Source organism: Drosophila montana, unplaced genomic scaffold (assembly GCF_035044405.1).
Source record: "Drosophila montana isolate Dmon_TW-CO22-7 unplaced genomic scaffold, ASM3504440v1 contig_924_1, whole genome shotgun sequence".
In the NCBI taxonomy this organism is placed as follows: domain Eukaryota; kingdom Metazoa; phylum Arthropoda; class Insecta; order Diptera; family Drosophilidae; genus Drosophila; species Drosophila montana.
In genome coordinates this window covers 84,967-95,278 of record NW_026999210.1, presented here as the reverse complement: position 1 = coordinate 95,278, position 10,312 = coordinate 84,967, and the positions used below count along the sequence as shown (strand labels likewise).

General features: G+C 45.4%; 1 protein-coding gene across 1 annotated transcript; it reads left to right on the top strand.

Annotated features, from left to right (window-relative positions):
- Window positions 1-567: 567 nt before the first annotated feature.
- LOC135440357 (pancreatic triacylglycerol lipase) lies at window positions 568-6,576 on the top strand. Its single transcript, XM_064699472.1, has 5 exons — window positions 568-1,207; window positions 3,975-4,879; window positions 4,935-6,229; window positions 6,282-6,365; window positions 6,426-6,576. The coding sequence occupies exons 1-3, from the start codon at window positions 1,090-1,092 to the stop codon at window positions 5,523-5,525; spliced, it is 1,614 nt and encodes a 537-aa protein (XP_064555542.1). The 5' UTR covers window positions 568-1,089; the 3' UTR covers window positions 5,526-6,229; window positions 6,282-6,365; window positions 6,426-6,576.
- The last annotated feature ends 3,736 nt before the right edge of the window (window positions 6,577-10,312 follow it).

The window sequence follows — 10,312 nt, the reverse complement described above, 5'->3', positions numbered from 1 at the left end:
CTCCCCACCCCCTACACACACACACACACACACACACAAATAGGAGGCTTGCCAGCAGAGCGCGCTTGACACAGTTTCTATTTGTGTTTCGCCGATTGGCAAGCGATAAGCGCGCTCCACTGTACAGTCATCTCTCTGGGCAAGGCCTTATCAGTGCGAAATATTCGAAATAGTCTTTGGCGTTTTCTCATTTTTGGGCGCTTCTTCATCGCGCGCTACTGTTACAGCGTGAGCTTTAAGCTTTGGCGGCGCAGCGACTTTGATCTTCGACGGCTGCTGCGTCGCATCGAGCTTATCGTGTTAAAGTGCATCTGACAGCGACGTCGCCGTCGCCGTCGTCGTCGCAGTCGCAGTCGCTGTCGCCGACGCGTTTTGTACTTTGCATCTGAGCGTGCGCTTAGCGGGGGGTTGTTGAGCGCGACAAGGCGAACGGCGGGTAAAGCTTATCTCAGTGCCGTTATACCCCGCTCAGCAGCAGCAGCAGCAGCAGCAGCAGCAGCAGCAGCGACGTCCGAGGCCGAAGCTCAAGTCGTTGGGCATACAAATTGCGTGGCGTGCAGCTGATCGGCTCAGTGCTCTGTCGGTCGTCGTACGCAACAGACAACGTTGGCGAGTAGCCAGCAATAAGTAACGAGTAACGAATAACGTGTAACGTGTAACGTGTAACGAGTCACGATTAGCGAAAGAACGTTTTGATCCCCGTCGCTGGTTAATAAAAGAAACGTGCCAAAAACTTGAGTACTGAATAAATGGTCATATACTTGGACTCAAAGTGAACGCCGTCGAGTGGTCAGCTAGACAGACAGAGAGCGAGAGACAGAGAGAGAGGGACAGGTGCGCGATTTGGCGCCGATAAGATTAATTTAATTAAAAGCAACAGCAACAATTGTCTTAGTTAAGCTATCTATTGAATAGAAGAAAGAAAAAGAATTAACAATCGGTCGTGCTGTGCAGTCTAGGGCCTGCCGAAAATGTAGACAGTCTGCCACAGGGCAGCAACAGGTGAACTACAACAACAACAACAACGAGAAGTAGAAGAACGACAAGAACAACAATTAAAAGCACAGCGAGAAGAGTTGAGTCAGCAAGATGTATGTGGCCAACACAACCGGCGGCCTCATGCTGCAGACCATGCTCTACTTGGCCAACCACACGAGCCGCGCGGCAGTCAACACGCTGATCGATCTGCCGCCGGCGCCCAAAAGCGGTAAGTCATCCGACCAGGTCAGCCAGACAGGTATCTCTATCAGTTTGCCCAATGCGACTGAGTGCAACTCAGTTGCCCAATTCACCACAAAGAAAATAGTAACAACGAACAGTAAATACCCTTCTTTCTCAAAGATATATTGGAATAAGAAAACTTTTTCACATAAAAACCAATTTCTTGCTAAAAAATTGCCCAATTCTCCACCACAAAGAAAAAAATGTCAGAAAAGAACGCCACAACGAACACTAAATACCCTTCTTTCTTAAAGATATCTTGGAATAAACTCTTTCTTATAAAAACCAATTTCTTGCTATATATTATAGTCGTTCGATATTGATAAGTTAAAATTCCTGGTTTCTATACGTAAGATTATACGCCATAAATTAACATATTTATATACATGTTTTAATAGTGCTCGCATTCCGGAAGGCATATGCCTACATATAGTATACCCTCTATCGACCCTGAACTCATCAAATGCACGCATTTGGCATTGGGCAACAAAATATTTAAATTACATTGAATTTAAGCGAAAACTCGACCAAGAAATGTGTTTGATAATTGAGAAACTTAACGCTAAAATTTCATATATTTTCTATATTTTTGATAATGTTTCTTTTCTATGCACATTCAGTCAAATCTTTGATAAGCCTTTCCATAAACTCAAGAGTCTTCTTTGGAAGAAATGGACACAAGCTTAGCCTTAAGCTTAATGAGTGTCCAGTCCATTTGCAAGCTTGACTTGGGCTGTAATTAACAAGTTAACAACAGTGTTAAACGCTTTACTAATTACTAAATCAATTTGTTAATTAAGTGGCTTAGTCATAGGCACTACCAAAGCTCAACATTCGTTCTAATCGAATTGGCTTCGATGTTAGCTCCAATTCGAGCTTTCGTATAATCAATATATAAGCAACACATCATGCAACAGCAGGGTATTTGCGGGGCGACTACTCCCGCTCCAGGGTAGCCAGTGGCAATGTCTGTTTAGGGAATTCTTTAAGAAAATGCCAACTGATTTTGCCGTTGACGTATTCACCAACTATTTGAACGCTTAGTTGGACCGAAAGTTGTTCGGCTTGGGCCCAAGTCAAACGAGATCCGACAAGATCCATGTCCAGCGGCGGCTTCTGCGTCGCTTGGGCAAACAGAAATTCTGGTTTCGAGCGCAAGATTGGGCGCGCTGCCAAAGGGAAAGCGTTTAGAGTGCATTCGACGTGCTGTCCAAAGATTCGGATAGTTGCTTCAATTAAATATGAGAAGAAGAAGAGTCGAAAAAAAAGAATCGGAAAGCGTGCAAATTGCAATTACGACTACGCCTATCTAATAATATATAAGAAAATAACTTCCGATATCCAAAAAAAAAAACAAAAAAAAACAAACAACAACAAGTCAATTGCGATAAGACAACAACTCCAACAATGACAATGCCGACAGACATTTGGGCATTCCATCATCTGGCCATTTGCTCACTTGGCCATTTGTTCATTTGGTCATTTGTTCATTTGGTCATTTGGTCATCGATCGGCCGGATTTCGAGTGCCACGCAACGCTGGGCAGCCGCCGAAGGCTGTCGACAGCGGAAGAAGGAATCCAATAAGAAACATGTTGCGCTTGAGCAAACAGTCAATGAGATGCCAAAGTTAACAGAACAGAATTTTAAACAGCTGCTGTTTTAGTGCCTTAACATAACCAGACAACCGTTAACAGTGCGTCCTAACAGTACTACTGGGTAACAGCTGTTAAGGTCAGACTGCAGCAGTAACTTAGTTTAACAGACAACTGTTAGCAGTGGTGAGCTAGAAATGTAAATGCTGCCTAAAGACATTTTAAAATATTAACAGAACAGAATGTTAAACAGCTGCTGTTTTAGTGCCTTAACATAGCCAGACAACCGTTAGCAGTGCGTCCTAACAGCACTGCTTGGTAACAGCTGTTAAGGTCAGACTGCAGCAGTAGCTTAGCTTAAATTTAAATGAGCTTGAAATGTAAATGTGGCTTAAAGACATTTTTAAAATATACGACTCAGTCGGCTTAGGAGTTCATTTTGAATATAAGCGACAAATGTTAGTAACAGCGCACTGTTGCGGCCATTTAAATGCGGTTTTAATAGAATTCATTTTAAATTTCCGAATAAGTTAGAGAAAATGTTATAGAGAGCTGTACAACAGCACCTTAAAATAGCATACAACGCAATGTTAAGGCATATTGATAAAGTTTGAAAATGTATCGACCCTTTAGAAGATATAACAACAAAACCTTTTTGAATATATTTAAATGGAGAACCTGATGGAATGTAAATTTTCAATAGAAGAAATGTGAGTCCTTTACAGTGGCTTAACATAGCATTTAACCGTTAGCAAGAGCGCACTGTTAACACATTTTTACACAGTTGCAAAAATGTAATTAAATGGAGACCTTGGCTGAGCGTAAATATCTATTAGAAGAAATGTAGGTTTATAACAGTGGCTTAACATAGCATTCAACTGTTAGCATGAGAGCTCTGTTAAGAGACTTTAACAACGTTTCAGCAGAGCAAGCCAATGTAAAATCCATTCTAATAACAACTTTTCTTGATTGTACAATTAATGAATTTAAAGCAAATGCCCAAGCGAGCTTTCAACAGCACCTTAACAGATCACACAGCTGTCAATTACAGTGCACTGTTAAGGTAACTCGCCAGGCATCTGTTGCACCTTAACATAGCAACCAAATGTTGATAACATTGTTAACAGTTTTCATGACATTTTCTCTCGTTTGCTAACAGACATCAACGAGGTGAAATGCTTTGGCGTCTACGGCTGCTTTCCCATCAACGGACCCTGGAACACGGTCACGCGGACGATAAATGTGCATCCGCAGAAGCCCTCCGAGATTGAGCCGCACTTCACGTTGCACACGCGTCCCGCCATGGATCAGGCCAAGTATATAGATCTCAATGATCCGGACAGCGTTCAGGGATTGGGCATCAATGAGCTGGGCAAGATCTATCTGCTGGTCCACGGCTATCTGGAGTTCGGCGAAATACCCTGGATGCTGGAGATGGGCCGGGCGCTGCTCAACCATTGTCCGGAGGGCGAGTGCGCTGTCATCCTGATCGATTGGGGCGGCGGCGCGAGTCCGCCGTACGTCCAGGCGGTGGCCAATATACGGCTGGTGGGTGCGATAACCGCGCATGTGATTCACATGCTGTACGAGGAGCTGCGTCTGCCCAATCTGGACAATGTGCACATCATTGGCCATTCGCTGGGGGCCCATCTATCCGGCTATGCCGGCCACCATTTGCAGCATGACTTTGGCCTCAAGCTGGGCCGCATCTCTGGCCTGGATCCGGCGGCGCCGCTCTTCACGGACACCGATCCCATTGTCCGCTTGGACCGCACCGATGCCCACTTTGTCGACATTCTGCACACGGATGCCAATCCGTTGATGAAGGGCGGCCTCGGCCTCATCCAGCGTGTTGGTCACGTCGACTTCTATCCGAACGGCGGCTTCGATAATCCCGGCTGTGACAAGAAGCTGCAGGACGTGATGAAGAGCAATCGCAAGGGCAGCCTCTTCTCCACCATGCAGGAGTTCCTCGGCTGCAATCACATACGCAGCGAGCAGTACTACACGGAGAGCATTGGCAGCAAGTGCCCCTTCATGGGCATCACCTGTGACTCCTTCGATGTAAGTGCCGGCCAGCATCTCGATTGCCCTTGTTCATTTTTTCGATTTCCCTTAGAGCTTCAAGGATGTCAAGTGCGGCAGCTGCGATGAGCCTGGGCGTCTCTGCATGCGCATGGGCTTCCACAGCCAGCAGGACTACGAGGAGCAGCTGGCGCGTGGTCTACTCAAGCCGCAGGATCCGCCGCCGGTCTTCTATCTGATGACCGGCGATCGGAAACCCTTCTGCCGGCAGCACTACAAGATCACGGTGCGCGTCTCCAGTCACGATGAGAGCACCCTGCATGGCGGCGAGATCGGCACACTCTCCATACAGCTGCACGAGGAGCACAACAAGAAGAAGACCACCGAGCGGATGAAGTTCTCGCCCAAGGCCATGTACTTTGAGCCGGGCTTTGACTATACGGCCTTGGTGCCGGGCAGGGATCTGCAGAAGCCCGGCCATGCCAGCGTCTACTGGGAGTACCAGACGAACATACTCAATCCGTTAACGTGGCGCATTCTCTCCGCCCCGCGCATCTATCTCGAGTACATACTCATCGAGTCGCTCGAGTCGAGCGATACCTATCTGAAGCTCTGTCCGCTGCACGAGGGCGCCATACTCTCCGGCGCCGAGAATGTCCTGCACACGCGCTACTGCAAGGACTAGCCGTCCAAGGTGTGACGGGGCGGGGCGAGGCGTGGCCAGTGGCAAATTCCAAGAATTCTAGCAAATAGCCGAAAGCTCTTCTCGGCGCAGCCTAAAAGGCGGCAACAGAATTGATTGCGCTCAGTCGAGTCACTCGGCCGCAGGGTTGGTGGCTTAGCTGGGGAACAGAAGACAGCTCTGTTCCCCCTTTTACTTTTAGCCTGGGCACACACCGAAAAGCCTTTTGTATTTTATTATAGTATTCGTTTAATTCATAAGCTATTCAAATTGCAGCGGAAGAGGAAGAGCACAATTTTAATTTATATATGTGCATGTGTATATGTAATTGTTATTTATGCTAATCCATTTTTTTTTTTGTAATATACTTAATTAGCGTATTTGTGAACAGAATTTTGTTTGAAAATAAAACAAATGGAAACCTAACGTAATTTCACTCTTACTCTTACTCAAATCTCATCTGATTGAGGGAGAACTCTGCTCCTAATCAATTTAAAAAAAACGTTCAACTCAGCAGCCCGAGCTTCTTGAAGCCTGTCATACAAAATATCATACAAATAGAAACTCTTTAGTGTGCTTCGCATTTCGACACAGAGCACATCGAAAGCATATTTGGAAAAAAAGATTTACAAAAAAAAAAATGGATCAAATTTTAATAAGATTCTAGACAAAAGGACTACGTACAAATGTTGTGCTTCTTCTTAATCGTAAGTTTCTGGCTTTAGTTACTTTATATACCCTGTAAACTCTTGCTTGCAGTCTCCGCCGTAGCTTGGATAGGTCTAGGCTAGGTTAGGTCGCTTGACAGGGATGAGGCAAGAGGCAAAATGCCGCATTATGGAGGTAAGTGGGCAGCACTCCCCAACTGGACAACTAATCCCAAGGCTCCTCTCCTCTTTATAGAGGGCTGACCGTGTAATATATCCACACTGTTAAAAATTGCGATTCGATTAAGTGTATCAAAATTTTAAGTATCGTGTATGACGTAACTATTTACACAGAAAATATGAAAAAGAAAAAGTAAATTATGATTAAATGTTTGCATTGACTGGAACCGTGAGAGCATAAAATGTTAATTGGTATTTTTTAAGCCAATATTCGCAAGGATATTTGAAAATTTGGAAATTAATCGGAGGTTTCAATATTTTCCGCAAATTATGCACTGCTTGAATTGCTTTTCCGTAAACTCTTAGTCTCTACAGTAAAGCTCTTTCGGTTTGAATTGTGCGTTGAGCATCAGTCAGTCAGTCAATCTGCCTGTCAATCATTTAATCAGTCAATCAGTCGATCAGTAAGTCAACCAGCCAATCAGTCATTCAGTCTATTAGTCTGTCAATCAGCTAATCGGTCTGTCAGTCAATCACTGAGTGAATCAGTCAGTCAGTCCATAACCTAATCAGTCAGCATAAATATTTGAATATATTGGTGACAGAAGAACTGAAGCTGATATTAAGCGCATTTAGCAATAGTCAATAAGTCGATCAGCCAGTCAGTCAGTCAGTCAGTCAGTCAGTCAATCAGTCAATTCGTTAGTCAGTTTGTCAATAAGCATTCAGTCAATCAGTCGATCAATCGATCAGTCATTCAGTCTATTAGTCTGCCAATCAGCTAATCAAACAGTCAGTCAGTCAATCAATCAGTCAGTCGATCAGTTGGTTAATCTGTCAATAAGCTAATCAGTCAGTCAGTCAATCAGTAAGTCAATCATCCAATCAGGCAATCAGTCATTCAGTCTATTTGTCTGCCAATCAGCTAACCAATCAGTCATTCAATCAGTCGATCTGTCATTCAGTCCATCAGACAGTCAATCAGCCAATTAGTCAATCATATACATATATATGTATATATTCTTGATCCGTGGCGACAGTTGGGCGCGATTGATGATAATTTAAAAAATTTCTTCGCCTGAAATTTCGTGTGAACTTTATGATTCGGATCAGCTGTTGTTTCTAATGAATTAAACACACGCACACACACACACGCATACACACGCACACACACACGCACACAGACACATTTCATCTTGTGGATCCTTGTTTTTGTTGTTAATAATTTAAATGCTTATCTCGTCGACAGTATCTATCGCATGCGTGTGTATCTTTTACATATAATTGATACTATCTGCATTTGATTTGACTCGTTTCTGTTTCTGTTTCAGCCTCTTCCCCGCCCCGCCCCGCCCCGCCTCGCTCCGCCCTGCTCTTCTCTCGACTCACCTTTCAATGAGAGGTTGTTGTTGTTGTTGTTTTGGACATTCCACAGGTTGTTGGCCAAGGCCCAAAGTTCTGCTGTCGACTTGTATCTTTTTAAATACCCTTGTAGAGGGTATCACAATATTCTCACGAACTGTAATCCACATAAAGAAAGACAATACGTACCCTTTAAGGTGTGTACATATATATGAGTATATATATGTATATATTCCTGATCCGTGGCCGAATCGAGTCTGTCCGTCCGTCCGTCCGTCCGTCCGTCTGTTTCCTTCAGCTTAAAGTCTATCGCCAGCAAACTCTGGATAGGTCGGCTTTTCTGTTGCCACTGCCGGATCGAACCACTATATCATATAGCACGATCGGGATTCTCCAGATAATCTGAGAGCAAAGTCCTAATCGGGTAATTGGGTTCTTGTGTGATATTCTGATCTATCATACTACTTGCTGAGCCGCATCAAATCGGTCTACTATAGCATATCTATCCTATAGGAAGAATCGGTTGAAAGTGAAGCACAGCCAAGTCTTAGTCCAAGTATTTAAGGGTATTTAATCTACGGCTTGCCGATGACAGAGATTCTTCTGGCTCTTGCGGTTGCATTCACACTGCCCTTCCCCCACCCCTCTTACCCGCTTACCCGCTTACCCCTTACTCCTCTACAGCCGCTGGCCTTGCCTGTTGATGATCATGTTGACAATCTTTGGCAGCGGGCACTTCTTGGAATTTGGTCTGTTTTGAAAAACCTTTTCTTTGTTTTTGTTCTTGTTTTTTTTTTGGTCATTTTTATTCTTTTGTTTTTCTGGCCATGTTTTTGGTGGTTTCTGGACGTTTCCTCTAATACGCACGCATATTCATGAATAATGTTAATCGATTTCGGATTGTGCCCCTTCAATGGGGCTTGATTGTCACTTGTTGCCACACGCACACGCATTCAACTTGCGCCACGCCCATTTGGCCCATTGCAATTAGCTTGCTGCTCGGACGCCTTCTCCTCCTCCTCCTCCTCCTCCTTCTGTTCAGTCTTCTTCAATCCTTGCCCGTTCGGCCTGTCATTTTAAATTGCCTGCAGCTGCGCTTTGGCTCGACCTCAGCTTTGCTCCCATCTTAATTAGTTGCTCACCTACCCCCTACCCATACCCCCCTCCCGCTCCCCCTCCCCCTCCTTCTGTGCCCGGCGCCGGCTGAGCGACATCAAATGCAACTCAAATCAAAATGTCATAATTTCCAGGAGACGACACAAGCGACAATACGTCAACATGCCACACAACCACATCCCCCCGTCTCCCCCCTCCCCCTCAAGCTTCTTTTACCCCTATCCCTGTTTAATTAGTCGCCGTCCGCCGTCCGCTCTCACGTTGGCGTCGCAAACAAATCACATAATTATGATTGAGCGCAGCCAACGCCAGCTACCCCTTCCCCTCGGCGATGCCCCTTTAACTCTTTCGCCCCCCCCTCCCCCCTCCCTTCCCCCTCGCTCCGCCCACATGGGCAAATGCAGCGCGGAACTCATCTGTGGCGCATTTTGGGGCTTCCTTTATGTCGCATGGTGCATAAAAATAAATCTGTCCGGCTCGCAGCTGCCGTAATTGAATGCAAATGCCCATCATCCAAAAATACGTGGCATCTATTGGAGCGACCCGCCCCTATCTCCCTATCTCCCTATCTCCCTCTGTCGCCCTCTGTCGCCTTCTCTCCGCGTAAAGGCGACAATCTGCTATAAATTATCGTGTGTAGGTGCCATTCGTGCCCCCAACACCCCAACCCCAACCCCACCCTCCTTCTCCCCTCCCCCTCGCCAAGTGTCCGTATGCCGCAGCGATGCTCCATTGTGTTTGCTGACGATGCGTGGAAAACTAATTTTCCAATTCCCATTGCAGCTCCCTCTGTTGTCAGTCAGCCTCCTCCCCCCCCCCCCCCTTCCCTCCCTCTACATGGGATAGCACTTTGCCTCCTTGGCATGATTTTGCCTTTTTCCTGTGTCGTTTATCTTGGGCACATTTTGATATTCATAATTTGTGGCGTGTGGCTCCGGCGCACTCTTTGTGGCATGTTGTTAAATTGCACCACGTGTTTTTGATAATGACGACATAATTATCCGACTCCCTGCCCCTGCCCCTGCCCCTACCTCTGCCCCTGACAGTCCGTAGACACATTTCGCAGCAGCCTGCAGCCGAGCTTCCAGTGTGCCACGAGACAGTTTCCTTCCGCTCTATATATTTAAGAACTCAGAAAAGAATATCCTGGAGAGTATAACCCATCTTTCTTAACAATTTAGACAACACATTTTCACCCATTTTCCGATTTTTAGTTCTAGTGTGACAAAGCTCATTTGAATATTAAGAAAGCAACGTTTCATTAGAATGCTTTCCGCGAATTTTTCACGCCTGCAGGTGGAATTGCCTCACATAAGGTATCAGATCTTACGGTTTGGGCTCTGCGTTTATCGTCAATTAATCAAAGAGAGAATAACTTGACCAAGCACTCAATGAATCCATTCTAGCCTATGTCAAAGAAAACTTCAACCCAACTTAGTAGCCCGAGCCTGTCATCCGGATGTACATGGGAAATCTACAAAAGGA

Coding starts and splice junctions, on each gene's coding strand:
- LOC135440357 (XM_064699472.1), top strand. CDS start 1,090: ATGTATGTGGCCAACACAACCGGCGGCCTCATGCTGCAGACCATGCTC. Junction 1,208..3,974: donor GCCGCCGGCGCCCAAAAGCG/GTAAGTCATCCG, acceptor GTTTGCTAACAG/ACATCAACGAGGTGAAATGC. Junction 4,880..4,934: donor TCACCTGTGACTCCTTCGAT/GTAAGTGCCGGC, acceptor GATTTCCCTTAG/AGCTTCAAGGATGTCAAGTG.